We start from the raw sequence: 19,335 nt of genomic DNA, 5'->3' as shown, positions 1-19,335 counted from the left end.
TTGCTCTGTCATCAAGTTACTCTAAATATCTCAGTATTGTATTGGCACTATCCAGAGATATATCATAAGATATCTTGTTGTAATTACAAGTAATGGAGAATCTTTTTACTTGCTATGACTGTGACTTTTTTTCTCAACCTCTCACTGACTGTAAGTTGCTAAGGACAAGATCGCCAAAATGACCAAAATGTTAATGTTAAAATGAAAACTTGCAAATATGTTGCTGCATGAGTAATTCCAATAAAATACTGGGTAATTCCAAAAAATTACAGTCACATTTTTGGTACCGTAAAATGAGTTACTGTAAAATGTATCACACTAGCTGTCCTCTAAAATAAATTACAGTAACTTACTGGCCAATTACAGGACATTTTTTACAGTGTATGTTTAGATAGTAATGTATTGTGTAGAGCAGGTATGATTGTCTGCTCTGTAGAATTGGGAGTTGTGTCAGCTCTATTAATTATATTTCTATTTTCAACGTTTATTCAACAGAAACTGCTTCCAGATGGTTGACTTCTACACTGAAGACACCGCCTCACCCAAAGTCATCTCTGCTCTGTCTTCACCTCTGCTGCTCACCACAGGTAACGCACACACACACACACCCACACACACACACCACACACACACACACCTTCGTCCATTCATCCATTCCTGTCTGTGTTGCCAGAAGAGCACGAGGCGCTGTCAGTGAAGCAGTTTGTGAAGCACGTGGCAGAGCTCCACCAGACCAACACCTTCTCCAAGGAGTTTGAGGTGAGAGACACATCAGCCTGATACTACTGTATGTGTTATACATACCACTCTTAATGCTCCCCAGCAGTATTAACATCACCTAGACATAGTGTTGTAGTCGGGATTTGACCCTCACTGCTTACTAAAGCTGTCATTATTCCTTTCTAATCAATAAAAGTCTATGTTAGTTCAGACTATGACTGAACTCAACACTACTGGTAAGTGAGGCATCCTGTCTGGAAGGTGTCACTGTCTGAAACAGAAATGTTTGTTTAAGGGCCAATGAGAATGGTTAGAGCACCATTTTACTTGTTGTCTGTAGATGTGTATTAGATGTCCCTATTATATCTCAGTGTACCTGTTGTGGTTGTGGGTTAGCATGTTGAGGGTGTACTGTATGTTTGGGTGAGGGACTACATTACACTGTCTCTGTAGGTAGCCGTACTCTAATAAACCCGGTACATAGCTATAGATACACAGAGTTTGGCAAACGTTGTAGACATTTCAGTGCCATGTTCACACCACCCATTCCAAGACAATGCTCCAATAGAATGTTAGGTGTCAACATGGCGTACAGTTTGCTAAACTGTGTGGATCAGTAGGTGACTCTGTCAATAGGCATGCCCACTACCTCCAGACACATACACACACACAGAGCTGTTCCTCATGTCTGTGTATCTGCACTGACTGGTCACTGTGTGTCGCCCCAACCCCTCATCGCTGTGCCTTCTGCATTCTCACCCCCTCCTCCCCACCACCCTTCCACCTCCCATTCTCACCCCCCGCCCCTCCTTCCTCCCCCTCCCATTAGATTGTGACAGAGTGTTATGAGGTAAGACTCCCTTTGTGTTAGATTAGATATGCGCACGGTATCGAAGATGTGATCTCATCTTATCCTGATTCATCAGGACTTCCTGAATCTTTGACCTTTGACCTCAGAATCAGGAAGACCGTTTCTCTTTATCCTATCATTGGAATTGACTGATAGTGTTTTCTTTGTTGCATGGATCACATCTCTGAGTAGCTGTACTGTCTGCTGTCATGTATTTGAGTGTTTTCTTGTTTGTTGTGTTCTTCTTGCATGCTACCTTCGATTTGATAATTGGACTCCGGCCGGGTTGTGTGTGTTGGTTCGTAATGGCTTTGTGTGTGTGTGTGTGTGTGTGTGTGTGTGTGTGCGTGTGTACGTGCGGATGTGTGTATTGGTCATTGGTCAGGGTTGTGTGACTGAGTGCCAGTGTGTGTTTCTCTGACAGGAGGTGCAGTCATGCACGGTGGAGATGGGCATCACTACTGACAGCTCCAACCACCCAGACAACAAGAACAAGAACCGATACATCAACATCATGGCCTGTACGTCACTCACTCACTCACTCACACACACAGACACACACACACATACAGACTATTCATTAACCCTCTTTGTTGGTCTAGATGACCACAGCAGAGTCAAACTACTGGAAGAGGGAAAAGGTGGAGACTACATCAATGCTAACTTTGTTGATGTAAGTAGCTCCTCTCCTAATCATTAATATCATCCATATCTATATTGAATACTAAACATGTACGCACACTATGTAAATGGGATTAGTATAGAAATACCGACTGAGGGGTAGTATGGAAGATTGACTGGATGATTGGTTGATCTGTGTGTGTGTGTGTGTGTGTGTGTGTGTGTGTGTGTGTGTGTGTGTGTGTGTGTGTGTGTGTGTGTGTGTGTGTGTGTGTGTGTGTGTGTGTGTGTGTGTGTGTGTGTGTGTGTGTGTGTGTGTGTGTGTTCCTGTCAGGGTTTTGAGCGTACAAGGGCCTACATCGCAGCCCAGGGGCCCCTGATGTCTGGAACAGAGGACTTCTGGAGGATGGTGTGGCAGGAGAATGTTGGAGTCATCGTCATGATCACCAACCTGTTGGAGAAGGGGCGGGTCAGTTAGTCACCCAGACAGACTGCAGGCTGGGGCACTGTGTTAAAGTGTCTATTTTTACACCGTTTAAACAGAAAACATTGGTTCAACAGGGAAGACAAATGGAACATATCTACGTTTGTGAAATGTTTATGTTACTTTTATATGACTGCTTTGACCATTGTGTGACTGAGGCTCTCGCCCTCTGTGATGTCAGAGGAAGTGTGACCAGTACTGGCCAATGGAGAACCAGGAGGAGTACGGTCATTTCCTGGTGACTCTAAAAGACACCAAGACCCTGGCCTACTATACCCTGAGGACCTTTACCCTCAGAGACACCTCACAAAAGGTACCTTCCTGGACACACACACACACACCTTGAAGAAGATGCACTGCAATGCACAGAGCTTGTAGTCTGTTTGACCCTGCCGGCTGTGTGTTGTACCTATAGGCTTCCCAGAGGGGACGCTGTGCTGAGAGGACGGTGGTCCAGTACCACTACACCCAGTGGCCTGACATGGGCGTGCCTGAATACACCCTGCCTGTCCTCTCCTTCGTACGGGCCTCGACCCAGGCCAGGACTCAGGACATGGGCCCCGTCCTCGTACACTGCAGGTGGGCTGGGTGTGAAGGGGGGACTTGGCAAAACTGTTGCTTGAGAAAAGGTTGAATAACACTATGCAGATCCAATGGCTTGGTGCAGGAGGTGGGTATCCAAGTATTCATTTCTGAAAAGGGAAGCGTCGTGTTGTGTGGGACTCTCTCACAAGTATGTCCTGTGTGTGTGTAGTGCTGGTGTGGGGAGGACAGGGACCTACATCGTGCTGGACAGCATGTTGCAACAGATCCAGGACCAGGGAACAGTCAACATACTGGGCTTCCTCAAACACGTCAGAACACAGAGGAACTACCTGGTACAGACGGAGGTAATGCACACACTTTTCTCAAACTTGTCCTGGGGTGAACCAAGGGGTGCACATTTTGGTTTTTGCCCTAGCACTACACAGCCAACTCAAATAAGGAACTCATTATCCATTTTTTATTATTTTAATCAGCTGTTTAGTGCTAGAGCTAAAAAGTAAACGTGCAGCCCTTGAGGTCCCCAGGAACGAGTTTGGGAAACACTGAATTAGGGTTAATTGCCTTGCTCAAGGGCACATTGATAGATGTTTCACCTAGTCAGCTTGGGGATTCAAACCGGCAACCTTTTGGTTACTGGCCCAACGCTCTTAACCGATAGGCTACCAGACACCTTTATGCCATGCTTTGATATACACAGACCTGAAAATATTGTAAAGGTGGAAGCAACAAGGCTCTGCCCAATAGGCAAACTCTGAACATATAGGAGCTAGGAGAAGGGGCTAGAGGTTGAAATGCAACCGGGCCCAGCTCTGCTGTCGGTGATGTGAGTGAGAGGTCTCTCTCTGTGTTATGTCTTTCTGGTCCACAGGAGCAGTATGTGTTTATCCACGATGCCCTGGTGGAGGTGATGTGAGTGAGAGGTCTCTCTGTGTTATGTCTCTCTGGTCCACAGGAGCAGTATGTGTTTATCCACGATGCCCTGGTGGAGGTGATGTGAGTGAGAGGTCTCTCTGTGTTATGTCTCTCTGGTCCATAGGAGCAGTATGTGTTTATCCATGATGCCCTGGTGGAGGTGACGTAAGTGAGAGGTCTCTCTGGTCCACAGGAGCAGTATGTGTTTATCCACGATGCCCTGGTGGAGGTGATGTGAGTGAGAGGTCTCTCTCTGTGTTATGTCTCTCTGGTCCATAGGAGCAGTATGTGTTTATCCATGATGCCCTGGTGGAGGCCATCGTCAGCAGGGACACTCTGGTGACCTCTGATCTGGTCCACTCCTACGTCTCGGACCTGCTGACCACTGGGCCCTCCGGCAGGACACGCATGGAGAGACAGTTCAAGGTCAGAACACACACACAGACCCAGATGTGGGTTTGTCACAAGTGGAACCCTACACACTAGTGTGCTACTTTCAGGGCCCTGACTTAGGACCTGCTCAAACACATTGAGGATACGTCATCTCAACCTTCCTCCTTTCCTCGAAGTAATCAATGATCAGGCATGACTTGTTTGGTGAATCAAGTATAGCGGGAGAGATGGTAATGTGTTGGATATGTGGCTGGTCTGGTAGTGTTATGGTAATGTTTACTACTGTCGTGGTATAGCTGGTGAGTCAGCGCAGAGCCAGACAGGCTGACTACGCCGCTGCCCTGAGAGAAGGAAACGATGACAAAAACAGGACCTCCTCTCTCATGCCGGGTGAGTTGAAGGAGCCAATCACACACAACATGAAATGGTTGGTTAGAGACAGCCATTCAGTCGATACCAGGAAGAGGGTCTCCTTCATCTTTTGTCTTACCCCAGCGGAGAAGAGAAATAAACAAAAGAACATTTTGATTCGGTGTAATAAAAAAATGGAATAGTTTATCTGGGCAAACCTGAAATCTTTCAATGAATACATTCAAGCAATACTTTAGGACCACTTGAAAAGAATAGATTGCGTTGTGTGTTTCTGTGTGTGCTGCAGTGGAGAGATCCAGAGTGTGTCTGTCATGTCCAGTGGAAGGAGAATCTTCAGACTACATCAACGCTTCCTATATCATGGTAAGAGCAAGGTTGTCCATTTGATAAGGACCCCCTATAAATGCTTTATAGAGCATTCACAGGGTCTTCATAAACACTACATACACTGTGTACAAAACATTAGGAACTGCTCTTTCCATGACATAGACTGACAAGGTGAATCCAGGTGAAAGCAATGATCCCTTATTGATGTCAACTATTAAATCCACGTCAATCAGTGTAGAGGAAGGGGAGGAGTCCGGTTAAGAAAGGATGTTAAGCCTCGAGACAATTGAGACATGGATTGTGTATGTGTGCCATTCAGAGGGTGAATGGACCAGACAAAATATGTAAGTGCCTTTGAAGAGGGTATGTTGGTAGTAGGTGCCAGGGGCACCGGTTTGAGTGTGTCAAGAACTGCAATGCTACTGGGTTTATCACGCTCAACCGTTCCCCTTGTTGATCAAGAACGGTCCACCACCCAAAGTATTGTACATCCAGCCAACTTTACACAACTGTCCCTGTGGATCGCTTTCGACACCTGCTTTCGACGCCATGCCCCGACGAATTGAGGCTGTTCTGAGGGCAAAAGGGGTGCAAAAGGTGTTCCCAATGTTTTGTACACTCATAAATCACGTAGAAGCAAAGTCATATGTGTGTTCCGGATTCATGTTGTTTATTTTGACTGTGTCTGTGCTGTGTTCCAGGGTTACCACAAGAGCAGGGAGTTTATCCTGACCCAGTCTCCTCTCCCCTCCACTGTCTCGGATTTCTGGAGAATGGTCTGGGACCACAACTCACAGCTCATCATCTCCCTGCCTGACACACACACAGCACAGGTAAACAGATAGCATTACACACACACACACACACACACACAGGTCAACAGTTTCACACCTATAACGCTGTCTCGATTGTGTCCTATCAGCGTGAGGGGGAGGAGTCGTGTGCGTATTGGCCCAGTAAGGATCAGCCAATCAGCTGTGAGGGTTTCATAGTGTCATTCTCTGGAGAGGACCACATGTGTCTGGCCAACGAGGAGAGACTGGTGGTCCACGACTTCTTACTGGAGGCCACACAGGTGAGATCCAACCTCACACACTCACACGTGTACGCCTGCACACGTACACACAGATCCAACCACACACAGCCCAGCTAGCACATAACGTTCTGAGAACCATATGTTTCTTAGAGCTTGGTGAGAGAAATGGCTGACTTATGGTTATTTTGCATTCAACCTTTCCACAACTTTCTGGGAATGGCGCAGGATAGTTGCTTGCCTTTGAAACATTCTCGGCACATTTAAGGAACTTGACAAAAAAACATTATTTTCTTGGTATTTCATTACTTTAACAGAACATTTCCTAAAAGTTCAAACATGGTTACGTTTCATTTCAATGTTAGGTTATGTTCTCCAACTGGTTTGGCATTGGGAATGTTCTCAGATAGTTGAGAGAACGTTAAGAAACAAGTTATTCTGTGGGAATTTCAGTACCTCAGGTTTCCTCGTGGTTCTATTTAAAGTCATGTTCTCAAATTGTTCCAAGAACATTAAGAAAACATTCCATAAAAACAGAAGAAAGTGTTTGTAACGTTCAGAGAACTTTCTAAGAATGTTATTTAAAAATTCCTTTCTCAGCATCAACATAACTCTCTCTATCCTCTATCTTGTTAAGTGTGTTGGCCACGCCCACTAATTGTCCACATCTGTTCTTAGTGAGTTCTTGTTTCACAGAGTGTTTATTGGTAGTCTTAAGCAAATCTACTTTGAAACAAAAGTATTTGTTGAAATGTATAACATTTTGAGTTTGCATCCCAATGTCCACTTTATATACATCACAGAAGACTGAAATGTAACAAAACCGTTTCACATAGAAACCCCAATTTTTTCTGTTTTTTTAATTAATGTTTATTAATTATGAAATTATGAAAAATATTAATAACATTCCACCCATTAGGCAACTAGAATGTGATTTGGTTGACTGCATGAAAGGGCTACTAAGGAAATGAATTTCCATGTGTCCTATCTGTGCTTGGAGTTCAAACATGTTTTGAACCCAAAATAATCTAGCAGTGTTATTAAAAGTCTAATTGAAACATTCATTGAACATTTTTAAGGAAGTTGTTAAAAAACCTCCAAATACCCTATAATTTAATTTCTCAGAGGGTTAATAAAACCTTCCAGGGAAACGTTCAAGGAACCAAAATAAAACACTCTCAGAACCTCCCTGGCTGCAACCTAAAAAAACGTTAAAAACTTCCAATTTTACCGGTCAGAAAGCATATTGGCTTTGTTCCCACAACCAATGTGAAACCAAAAACATACGTTCCCACAACTTCCAAGGAACCAAATGTGCTAGCTGGGAGAGATCAAACTAGACACACACACAAATGAGGACCACACACAACCGAGGTCTACACATGCACACACCCACACTCCTCACTCGCTCTTTCCCCAGGATAACTATGTCCTGGAGGTGCGTCAGTACATGTCCCCCTGCTGGCCCAACCCAGACAGCCCTGTCAGCGGCACCTTCCAGCTGCTCAACATTATCACAGAGGACAGCAGACAGAGAGAAGGAACCATAGTTGTGCATGACCGGTGAGTCACTGCTCTCCTCTGTTCCTCGAGTCTTCTCTGTTTCCTCTGTGTTCTCTGGGGTTGAGAGGTCAGCTGAGGGCCGGTAGGGTGCGAGGAGTCTTATTTGAAGAGTGTGTTAACTCACTGATGGGAACTGATTTCACCGATTCACCATATAAAGTGCTTTTTGTTCCAGGAGTAGTTGGTTCATTCTGTGTTTGAGACAAAGACTTGGGTGTTGTTTCTGTAATTGGTTCATAGCATATTTTCCCCTGTCTGTGTCTGTGTTAGGCTGGGTGGCTCGGTGGCGGGGCTGTTCTGTGCCCTCGCCACCCTGGCACAGCAGCTGGAGCAGCAGGGCTCTGTGGACGTGTACCAGGTGGCACGGATGACTAACCTGATGAGGCCTGGTGTCTTCAGCGACATGGTATGTCCTGGAACAGCACACACACACAACACAGAAACCCAGGGAACATAGCACAGCTCAAACATAGACACATACATACTCACACCAGGCTGATTATATAGACTAGAACGTAACATAGTAAATGAAAATTTGGGACATTCAAATTAGTATGATTGTTACGTTTGGTATGGTTACATAAGGCAGAAGGTTACTTAGGCAAAAACAAAAGGACAGGTGTTGGTCGGGGTGGATGGGTGGTCGTTTAACGCGAACATCTATCAACCCTAAGGTTGCGTTTTCAAATCTCATCACAGACAACTTTAGCAACTTTGCAACTATTTTTTTCTTTTTTAGCTACTTTGCATCTACTTAGCATGTTAGCTAACCCTTACCCAAACCCTAAACTTAACACTTTAACCTAACTCCTAAACCTAAGCTTAAACCTAACCATTTACCCCTAGCCTAGCTAATGTTGTCATTAGCCACCGAGCTAACGTTAGCCACAACTAATTGTAATTTGTAACATATCATGCGTATTGCAAATTCGTAACATATTGTACTAATTGCAATTTGTAACATATTGTACTAATTGCAATTTGTAACATATCATATGAATTGTAATTCGCTAACATGAGCCACAACAAATTGGAATTTGTAACATATCATGCGTAAACACAAATTCGTAACATATTGTACGAAATGCAATTCGTAACATATCATATAAATTATAATTCATAACATATAATAAGAAATGGATTATGGACATCCACAAATTAATACATACCATACCAAACGGAACATATCACACTCATTTGGGTCTGACGGATTTTAGTTTACTATGTTACGTATACCCCTGAGTCCAGGTTGCACACACATGCACACACACGTGCGCACACACACACACACCTTACACAAACAGCTCACATAGCTCACAAAGTTAGCCTACACACACACCTGCACACCATACATAGTTAGCTCACTCACACACTGCTCACAAATAGCTCTCACCCACCAGAGTGCGAATTACACCATGACATGCTCTTGCATTGGCCTAATAATAAAGACTTAATTTAAACTTAATGTGGCATGAACACAACTAGTCATGATATTTTCAACTGATCAAATTTTGTCAAACAAATAACTTCAAAAGTAGGCTACCTGTGCATGTTTGTCCACTCCAAAATATTTCCAGCACCAACAAGTATGTATGCCTCATGACATTCAGCGATTACCATTGATTAGGTCTACGATAATTGATGCGTTTTGCTGACAAATTGACCTTTTTTGTAGCCTAAAATGTCAGGACACCCAAAACGAGGCTGAAACTGTCCTGGAAAAAACGGGATGGACAGCCTAACACACAACTTACAAGACTAGGCTATAATGTGTATTGACTATGAACTTCAAATAGGCCTACCGGTAGCCAGTGTGTACTGTGTACTTGTAAAAAAAAAAAAAAAAAAATTAAAGGTGAGTAAACTCTGATTGCCAGTCGCGGTGAAAACAGTAACGCTCCCAATACTTTCAATGCATTTTTATGAAAAAGGTGGGTAAACTTGCATTTACCTTCCACTAAGCCTAAGCCATAAAAACAGCCCCAGACCATTATGCCTCCTGCACCAAACTTTACAGTCTCCTGGCATCCGCCGAACCCAGATTCGTCCGTCGGACTGCCAGATGGAGAAGCGCCATCAAAAAAATTGAAGAATGGATAAATTTGCATTATTTAGAGACCCCCCCCCCAAAAAATGTGGGGACTTTTGTTGCATTTAGGGGAGATAACATCTCATTCAGGGGAGCTGAGCCCTTTACTGACTCTGTCTTTCACCTCTCCACTCCTAGGAGCAGTACCAGTTCATGTATAGGGCCGTGTTGAGTCTGGTGGACAGCCAGGAAGACCAGAGGGCCCTACAGTCCCCTGAGACCAACGGTTCAGTTCTCCTGGGGGCCACCACTGCAGCAGAGAGCCTGGAGTCCCTCATGTAACCTCTCACACACAGAGACACATACACACACACACACACACTCCAAGGAGCACCACACACTCTGGAAAATACACTGTGCTCTATGTTCTTCACTATCCCAATCATCCCGAGAGAGAATATTGCCTTTTTTTGTACCAGTCGTTTGCAACGTGAGCTAGCCACTAGTGGATTGTGATTAATAGGCTTAGCTGGCTACAAAATACATGAGATTACGCATCGTATTATCAGAATAAAACATACTGTTTGTCGTGTATGACCACACGTTGCAACTGGCTGCTAGGGGCTGGTATTCTGTGCCTTTTGTAATTCATGTTGTACTTTAAAACTGTTTGATACTATGTCTTTGTGACTAATGCCAAATGTTCTGTACTCTTGTTTTTGTTTTAAAGGTGATCACTGTCTTGCTTAAAGTTTGTTTCAGTTTTTGAGTTACTTGATTTAACTATCTATCCCTTTGAAACGTCTTATTCGTATGTAATTACTTACAAGGGAGAAATATCCTTCCTATATTCTGTCATTCAATCTACTGTATGTTTCTTCTCGCTCTTGTGGATGACTTGTGTAAATACTGGTGTTTAACATGTAGAAGAATAAGAGATGATCAGTTGGAAAGGTGAAATGATATAATATTATCTCATATTATGTAAATAATAATAATTGACCACTATCAAAAGGCCAAATGTATTTATACATCTAGATTTGATATTTTACTATGAAGATGGCTTTCTAGCCATTTACAAACATTACTGCTGTTTATTTTCATCCGCTTTTTTTTCGAGGGGGGGTTGTGGGGGGGGGTATTACTGTGTTGATAATTGAGTTCAAATATCGATAATGCTTATTTCTTATGTTTTGATCTTTTTTTAACATGATTAAGTTTGGACTATTCAGTAGTCATAAGATTACTATAAACAGCACTGTACATTTGAGCAGATCCATGCTTTTATTTATACTATAATACAAGAGCATTGTGGGTAAAAGTTTGAGGAGGACCTGTACATTGTTGATGAAGAGAAATAAATAACCTAATCAAATCAATTTCACAATCTTGATCGTTAAACTGAGATTGAGTCAGAAACTATACTTGCATATAGCTATAGTTGAATTATACCTTACATATACATGTAGATGTAGACAACACATATACATAAAGTGTATGTAGTGCATAATTGCCGTGAGAATATGCATGTCCGTCCCACAGGTATGTTAACATCATTATAATATAACACATCATTATTATTACATGGCCTGTTCGTTTGTCACACACCCAGTGCACTTGACCCGGGTAAAATATGCCCAGTTCCAAACCAACCCCTACCCACTAGACACTATTGTAGATACGTGATGAATAAATACGATCTACTTTAAAGGAAACGTCCAATCAAAAACTATGATGTGGCAAGTGACACTTTGCTTCTTGAAAGTCAAATATATTGAAAGCTGCTGACATGCAAACATTTTGCTATCAACAATATGGACTAATGTAACAAATACCAAAAGATAGTTTTTAAGTGCCTAAGGGGTAGGTGTCCATTTGGAATACAGGAAGAATCAAGGTTAAGCACATATATCCCACCCCTCCCTCCCTTCCCCTGTATATATGTACAAAGTCTAAATCAGATTTTTTTTTGTGCAATAATATATCGAGTTATACAAATATAGGCATAAGAATAATCGGAAGCATTTTTTAAATTCCCTAGACAGATCTCTGGTTGAAAAATAGACGTTTAGTTTTCACCTCCCCCTTTTCTACTCTACAGCACCACACGGGCTCATGTTTTTCAAGCTATAAGGTATGAAATGACCTGAAATTAATCAAAATTATTTAAAAAGAATACAATCTTGCTTTGGAAGATTAAGGCAAGTCGGACATTAAAAAAATATCTTATATTCAAGCACAGTTAGTATATTATATATACTGTATATATCTATATATATATTTTTTCTTCTTACATAAATCTCTATTTGTTTAGAAAGCAAGCATACCCCGAATCACAGTAGAGTAACGTCACAGGAAGTGTAGCTGGCTCTAAAGTGTGTGTGTGTGTGTGTGTGTGCGCGCGTGTCTTCCTCAGCTCAGGAGTGGTAGCTGGTTTGAGCATGTACTGCCTCCCCCCATACACCCCTCTTCTCGGTTTGCCCTCCCCTCCATCGCCTCCCTCTCTTTTCTCCTGTCATCTGCCTCATCCCTCTCTCGTGTGTCTGCGCCTCTTAGTTCCCCTGGGAACCCTGTAACGGAGAACAAGTAAAAGAGAGAAGAAAGGTTAGGTACAGTTCCAAGGGGCCGATATTGAAATGACCACCATGCAAGAGGCTTTTTAGGATATGTGTGTGTGTCCTCTCCTCACTGAGTTGGTTCTCTTGCGTTTCCAGCAGTCAGGGTTGAGTCTCTTCTGCTCGTCAGCCAGAGCCTTGGCCTCCATGGTGTACATCCTCCTCTCCTCTCCTCTCATCTTCTTCCACTTCTCTCCCAGGATCACACTGATCGCTCTGAGGGCAGCACACACACACACACACACACACACAATAATGTGTTACATTCACTTGATTGATTAGTCCAGGGAATTTGGGGATTTTTTTGCACGCACAAATGCGCACACACACACACACCTGTTGTCCTTCCCAGGGTACATCTGGGTGTACTCCAACCTGAACTTCTTTGCGAATAGCATGAATGCATTCATTGGCCGCTTGCACTTTGTGGGCGAAGCCCCGCCGGCTGCTCCCGAGTCCTGCTGGATCTTAATTGGCTTGTTGCGGTGTGTGTCTTGGTCGGGGCTGACGGCGCCCCCGCCGGACTGGGAGGCCCTACGCTGCCGGGCCATGCTGCTCAGAACGTACACCGCCGACGAGTCCAGGGGAGTGAAGTCATAACTGGTGTGAACAACACAGGAACACAAAGAAGACTCACACACTGAGATCTGAGAGGCTTTAGCTCAGGGGGACTAACACAGTCTTGAGCCGCGGTTCAAATCCAGCGTGTCACACATGGTTTATAAAGAACAGAATGGACACTACTGACGCTATTGAACTACTGCTGAGGGGTTTCACCTCCTGAACGTGTCGAACACCAGGGAGTCATCAGTGTGGACGGCATCTCTGTGTCCAGGAGGCAGACACACGTCTCCCACCATCACCTCATAGCACGGGATCCCATACTGCACCACGGTCAGACTGGGGTAGAACGACGACCAGCCTGCCACAAGAACACACACGCGTTAGAGAAACACACTTTACACACCATACACCTTATAATTTACATACGTTACACACACACCACCCACACACACCCGGGCCTCCTACCTTTGTTTCTGACGTAGAACGGGTGGTCCAGCTGACACTCAGAGGACAGAAGAAACTCCCCACAGGCACCTGGGTCAAAGGTCAGCTTGAGGACGGACTGGCCGAACGCCCGGCTCTCTGTGTGGGACACCAGCTTCAGGCCCTCACGACCATAGCCCTGAGGACAAGACAAAACAGAGTTATTGATGGGGAACTTTACTCACAAGGGGCTCATAGGGAGATAGGAGATGATAGGAGACCACATTAAAGAATTTCAGTTAAACTGTGTTACTTAGGAACTCATTAGTCCACTGAGCTAGGCATTATTGTACCTTCAGGGGATGTGATATTGCCTCTAAATGAGTATGTACTGTACCTTCAGGGGGCGGGTTATAGCCTCTGCCTCATCATCTGAGTCTTCGTCTGACACCAGTTCCTCAGCATCCTGCCACTCCACACTAGAACCCTTATGGAACCGCAGACGAGTGCCTGAGGACACAGGAAGAAATGTATAGAAAATGGATTAATGGTCATTACACAACACGGTCAGGTGTTCGGTCCCGGAAGTGATCACATAGACATATACAGTCAGTGCCCAGTTTATTAAGTACATCCTGAATTCTTCGGGCATGGATTCTACAAGGTGTCAGAAACTCTTGTACAATCCATGCCCAATTGGTATCAAGGGATCTAACGTGTACCAGGACAACACTCTCTACACCAGTACACCACCAGCCTGTACTGTTAACACCAGGCAAGATGTGTCCATCAACTCATGCTGCTTACGCTAAATCGAGCCAGACGCAACAGGAACCGGGATTCGTCGAGCCAGGCGATGTGTTTCCACTCCTCAGTTGTCCAGTATGATCACGTGCCCACTGGAGCCGCTTCTTCTTGTTTTTATCTAATAGTAGTGGAACCTGGGTCTGTTTGCGTCTGTCTACCTGTCAGCGTGCAAAATTCTTGCCATTCTCCTTCAACCTCTCTCATCAACAAGCTGTTTTCGCCATCAGAGCTGCTGCTGACTGGATGTTTTTTTGTTTGTCGCACAATTCTCTGTAAACCTTAGACACGGTCGTGCATGAAAATCCCAGGAGGGCGGGCTGATTCTGAGATACTAACAGTGGCGATCATGCCATGCTCAAAGTTGATATGGTCACTCGTTCTGCTCGTTCTAACTGAATGCCTCGATATCTGTCTGCCTGCTTCATACAGCAAGCCACAGTCACATGACTCACTGCCTGTAGGGTCAATCCATTTTCATAAAAGGGGTGACGTAGCTAATAAACTAGCCGATAAGTGCATATATATATATTATATCACAAAAGTGAGTACACCCCTCACATTTCTGTAAATATTTGAGTGTATCTTTTCATGTGACAACACTGAAGAAATTACACTTTAGTAGTGAGTGTACAGCTTGTATAACAGTGTAAATTTGCTGTCCCCTCAAAATAACTCAACACACAACCATTCATGTCTAAACCGCTGGCAACAAAAGTGAGTACACCCCTAAGTGAAAATGTCCAAATTAGGCCCAATTAGCCATTTTCCCTCCCTGGTGTCATGTGACTCGTTAGTGTTACAAGGTCTCAGGTGTGAATGGGGAGCAGGTGTGTTAAATTTGGTGTCATCGCTCTCACACTCCCTCATACTGACTGGTCACTGGAAGTTCAACATGGCACCTCATGGCAAAGAACTCTCTGAGGATCTGAAAAAAAGAATTGTTTCTCTACATAAAGATGGCCTGGGCTATAAGAAGATTGCCAAGAAACTGAAACTGAGCTGCAGCACGGTGGCCAAGACCATACAGCGGTTTAACTGGACAGGTTCCACTCAGAACAGGCCTCGCCATGGTCGACCAAAGAAGCTGAGTGTACGTGCTTAGCTTCATATCCAGAGGTTGTCTTTGGGAAATAGACGTATGAGTGCTGCCAGCATTGCTGCAGAGGTTGAAGGGGTGGGGGGGTCAGCCTGTCAGTGCTCAGACCATACGCCGTACACTGCATCAAATTGGTCTGCATGGCTGTCGTCCCAGAAGGAAGTCTCTTCTAAAGATGATGCACAAGAAAGCCCGCAAGCAGATTGCTGAAGACAAGCAGACTAAGGACATGGATTACTGGAACCATGTCCTGTGGTCTGATGAGACCAAGATAAACTTATTTGGTTCAGATGGTGTCAAGGGTGTGTGGTGGCAACCAGGTGATGAGTACAAAGACAAGTGTGTCTTGCCTACAGTCAAGCATGGTGGTGGGAGTGTCATGGTCTGGGGCTGCATGAGTGCTGCTGGCACTGGGGAGCTACAGTTCATTGAGGGAACCATGAATGCCAACATGTACTGTGAAATACTTAAGCAGAGCATGATCCCCTCCCTTCGGAGACTGGGCCGCAGGGAAGTATTCCAACATGATAACGACCCCAAACACACCTCCAAGACGACCACTGCCTTGCTAAAGAAGCTGAGGGTAAAGGTGATGGACTGGCCAAGCATGTCTCCAGACCTAAACCCTATTGAGCATCTGTGGGGCATCCTCAAATGGAAGGTGGAGGAGTGCAAGGTCTCTAACATCCACCAGCTCCGTGATGTCATCATGGAGGAGTGGAAGAGGACTCCAGTGGCAACCTGTGAAGCTCTGGTGAACTCCATGCCCAAGAGGGTTAAGGCAGTGCTGGAAAATGATGGTGGCCACACAAAATATTGACACTTTGGGCCCAATTTGGACATTTTCACCTAGGGGTGTACTCACTTTTGTTGCCAGCGGTTTAGGCATTAATGGCTGTGTTTTGAGTTATTTTGAGGGGACAGCAAATTTACACTGTTATACAAGCTGTACACTCACTACTTTACATTGTAGCAAAGTGTCATTTCTTCAGTGTTGTCACATGAAAAGATATACTCAAATATTTACAAAAATGTGAGGGGTGTACTCACTTTTGAAATATAGTGTGTATATATATTTGTATATATATATATATATATGTGTGTATGTATGTATGTATGTATGTGTACCTTTGAGGAAGCAGTGCCAAGCAGTAGGTGGCCAGGAGTGGCTCCAGCCCACGTCCTCGTCATCAGACACAGAGGAGTGACAGGACACAGCAGACTCACACTCACTACTGACCTGTAGAGAGGAGACAGATCAGAGGGGATTATCACCAAAGCAGGATCAGTTAGTTAGCTAGATAACTTTCACTTACACTCTCAAACAACTCCATATTTCTAATTCATGGGGAAAGAAGATCCACTTAATATTCTCAGTAAAAGCAGTGCGTTTGCTGCACTGGTCCAGTGTTGCCACCAGTGCAGCATGAATGTAGTGTATCATAACGTGCGCAGCGGTCTAAGGCACTGCATCTCGGTGCAAGAGGCGGCACTACAGTCCCTGGTTTCAATCCAGGCTGAATCACATCCGGCCGTGATTGGTAGTCCCAGAGGGCAGCGCACAATTGGCCCAGCGTCGTCTGGGTTTGGCCGGGGTAGGCCATCATTGTAAATAAACATTTGTTCTTAACTGACTTGCCTAGTTCTTAACTGGCATGCCTAAATAAATTTTTTTTAAAAAATACAGCTCTTACCCTGACTCGCCTGCTGCGCTCCCTGTGTTGGCCTCTAGAGGGCAGGCTGCTGGAGGTCAGGGGAGGCCGGGTGTGGGGAGGCCGTGCGTAGGAATGGAGGTTGCTACTGGTGCCAAATATGTGGACGGGAGTTGACCTGGGGTAGTTCGAAATGGACAGTTATGAAGTATTAAAACGGGAGCAAGTGTGTGTGTGTGTGTGTGTGTGTGTGGTACAGTAACAACCCTACCTAACGATCTGAGTGGAACCCTGTAGCAGGGGACTCTGGGGGCCTGTGGCGATGTGAGCTAGCTGTGTGAGCCAGTGTGTGTCCAGGGGCCCGGCCGTATGAGTCTGTGTGTGTCCGTCACGTTCCTGATGGGACACCCCTGCCCCTACTTGAAACACGGTGGGGGCTGTCTGGTCCTCCTCCACCTCCTCCAGCTCCGGGAGGTCATCTAAGGGGAAATTACAGAAATGTAATAACTAGGTTGATCAGAGTTCCTTTAAGGGGTTAAATATGTCAACAGAATAGCTAGAATGAACAGAGATCTAAAAGCATGATGTTTCACAGTAAATCAGGAATTATGTATTTGTATCACTCTGCTTAATGATGTACAAAAGGTGCTTTATAATTTAACCATAACATTTACCTGTATGAAGCATAGCCTACATTGTACATCTGTAATCACATCATAATCATGACATTGGCTTATGATTACCGTATTCCATGTGGCTGTCACTGGTGGGGAATCCGGGGGAGGAGGGCAGCTGTTCTTCACACTGGAGCAGGACCAATCCCTGGTCTCTACCTGCCTCTGGCCCTGGCCCTGGGATATCCAACATACTACTGCTGCTGCTCAGAGGACTCTTAATTTCCCACACCATGTTATAATGCTTCTTTAGGTCATCTGACTGGACACAAACACACAATCCATTCATTCATTCATTAACGTTTTATTAACAATGTTATTGAATGTGAGCACAATACAACTGTTATGTGTTACTAGGGTGACCACATTTAAAATACCCAAATGCGGGACAATAGGATGATTTTACGGGACTTCCGCGGGACAGTGTACCCTGGTGTGTAGCATTGGAAAGATGCGTTGAAGTCGGAAAAAAAGGGGTGCGATGAGGAAGGGAAGGATGAGGAGCTGGGGGATTTTTCTTATGCAGAACCAATTATGCCTATGCCATTTGTCAACATTTGTGTTGGAAATTGAGAGCAGCTATCACAAGAAAAAGTAACACTCATATAACTGTATAAACAACGCACCATCATAATGAGTCAAATTAGTGAGAACTTTTTCCATTCAATTTCGCAACAGCGTCATGTGATGCAGGCCTTGTTTATAAACGTTCGGGACCTCGCGCATGCGCATTTGCGCTCATTCATTCAATACCGTGAAAGGACGATAACTCACTCGCATAAGTTAAAATCACGAAAATATCTCACAAATAATTATACACGGCATCGACAACTAACTATATTACTGCCGAGTGATTTGGTTTACAACGAAATGCTTACATAGTAATATACGATCCCATTGATTTGGAAAACGCAACCTAATTTGGCCAAGGCTTAGTCAAAACACAGAAGTGTCGAGTTGACAGAAAACACCGTTTAAAATCGACAAGTATTGGACCTTGTGCTTATATGCGGAAGCAGAAAAGACAAAAACATGTCACGAGGAGCAAATGTTAATATTTGTATACAATGAAATGTAAGAATGAAAGAGCCTATGCATTCGTCTCTTGCTCAAGCTGGTAAGAAAACTAAACGCCAACAATGAAATTTGTGTGCGATCTGACATGTCATTCGAAACTGAAGAAGGCAATCCCAACTTCGCCTTTTGTCCTATGCACCTTTAAGGTTCTGCTATTTATTTATTAATTTCGTTGAAATAAACTCTGTCTACAGTATTTCTAATAAACTTTCTTTGCAACTCACCAAAACAGTCGACATCAAGTGAGAGATAAATATTATTCTTTTTCGCAAACATTATTGGTGGCTTCAGACGTCAATCTATGGCTTCTCTCTTGGTAATTGGTTATTCACTAAGTAAATACACCCTCATATTTGTTTGCGCTGTTCCTTTTGGCTGTAATCCATGTCCCTCATCTCTCAGAGATGGCTCTAATTGGACGACTTCGTGCAACTAGCTATTGTAGTTTTTATACTGTATGAGGTTTGGTAACAGTTTTGACTACAATGTCAAGGACTGGCAGACAAAGCCATAGTCAAAAATAAAGGCAGACTGTCTTTGATAAAGGTTTGTAAACATGCATGCATTTGCTGTTTGC

The 19,335-nt window shown here is 44.1% G+C and overlaps 2 protein-coding genes across 8 annotated transcripts in view; one reads left to right on the top strand and one right to left on the bottom strand.

The window, feature by feature from the left end:
* LOC115133162 (receptor-type tyrosine-protein phosphatase zeta-like) overlaps positions 1 to 11,421 on the top strand; it is a 45,136-nt gene extending 33,715 nt beyond the window's left edge. For 2 of the 7 annotated variants that reach the window (XM_029666108.2, XM_029666105.2), the window contains 17 exons: positions 496 to 587; positions 674 to 759; positions 1,550 to 1,570; positions 1,995 to 2,091; positions 2,173 to 2,243; positions 2,526 to 2,660; positions 2,857 to 2,988; positions 3,091 to 3,254; positions 3,430 to 3,565; positions 4,413 to 4,559; positions 4,823 to 4,916; positions 5,185 to 5,261; positions 5,927 to 6,058; positions 6,148 to 6,300; positions 7,679 to 7,821; positions 8,092 to 8,227; positions 10,049 to 11,421. In XM_029666108.2, the coding sequence (XP_029521968.2) occupies positions 496 to 587; positions 674 to 759; positions 1,550 to 1,570; positions 1,995 to 2,091; positions 2,173 to 2,243; positions 2,526 to 2,660; positions 2,857 to 2,988; positions 3,091 to 3,254; positions 3,430 to 3,565; positions 4,413 to 4,559; positions 4,823 to 4,916; positions 5,185 to 5,261; positions 5,927 to 6,058; positions 6,148 to 6,300; positions 7,679 to 7,821; positions 8,092 to 8,227; positions 10,049 to 10,192 (1,960 nt within the window). In that variant the 3' untranslated portion in view covers positions 10,193 to 11,421. The other 5 variants (XM_029666109.2, XM_029666107.2, XM_029666106.2 and 2 more) reach the window with 4 other exon arrangements.
* LOC115133164 (HMG box-containing protein 1-like) lies at positions 11,112 to 19,062 on the bottom strand. Its single transcript, XM_029666112.2, has 11 exons — positions 18,983 to 19,062; positions 17,751 to 17,943; positions 17,279 to 17,486; positions 17,050 to 17,185; positions 16,484 to 16,595; positions 13,850 to 13,962; positions 13,495 to 13,651; positions 13,243 to 13,387; positions 12,802 to 13,065; positions 12,540 to 12,681; positions 11,112 to 12,420 (listed from the first exon to the last, which is right to left on the bottom strand). The coding sequence occupies exons 1-11, from the start codon at positions 18,995 to 18,997 to the stop codon at positions 12,403 to 12,405; spliced, it is 1,503 nt and encodes a 500-aa protein (XP_029521972.1). The 5' UTR covers positions 18,998 to 19,062; the 3' UTR covers positions 11,112 to 12,402.
* Between the last annotated feature and the right edge of the window lie 273 nt (positions 19,063 to 19,335).

This window comes from Oncorhynchus nerka, linkage group LG8 (assembly GCF_034236695.1).
Source record: "Oncorhynchus nerka isolate Pitt River linkage group LG8, Oner_Uvic_2.0, whole genome shotgun sequence".
Taxonomy (NCBI): Eukaryota; Metazoa; Chordata; class Actinopteri; order Salmoniformes; family Salmonidae; genus Oncorhynchus; species Oncorhynchus nerka.
The sequence above is the reverse complement of the archived record's forward strand: the minus strand, read 5'-3'. Positions and strand labels throughout refer to the sequence as shown.

Excerpts from the sequence above, each read along its gene's own strand:
- LOC115133164 (XM_029666112.2), bottom strand. Across the intron at positions 17,487-17,750 it reads TGACAGCCACATGGAATACG|ATGACCTCCCGGAGCTGGAG; the intron begins GTAATCATAAGC and ends ATTTCCCCTTAG. Across the intron at positions 12,682-12,801 it reads TACCCTGGGAAGGACAACAG|AGCGATCAGTGTGATCCTGG; the intron begins GTGTGTGTGTGT and ends TGCTGCCCTCAG.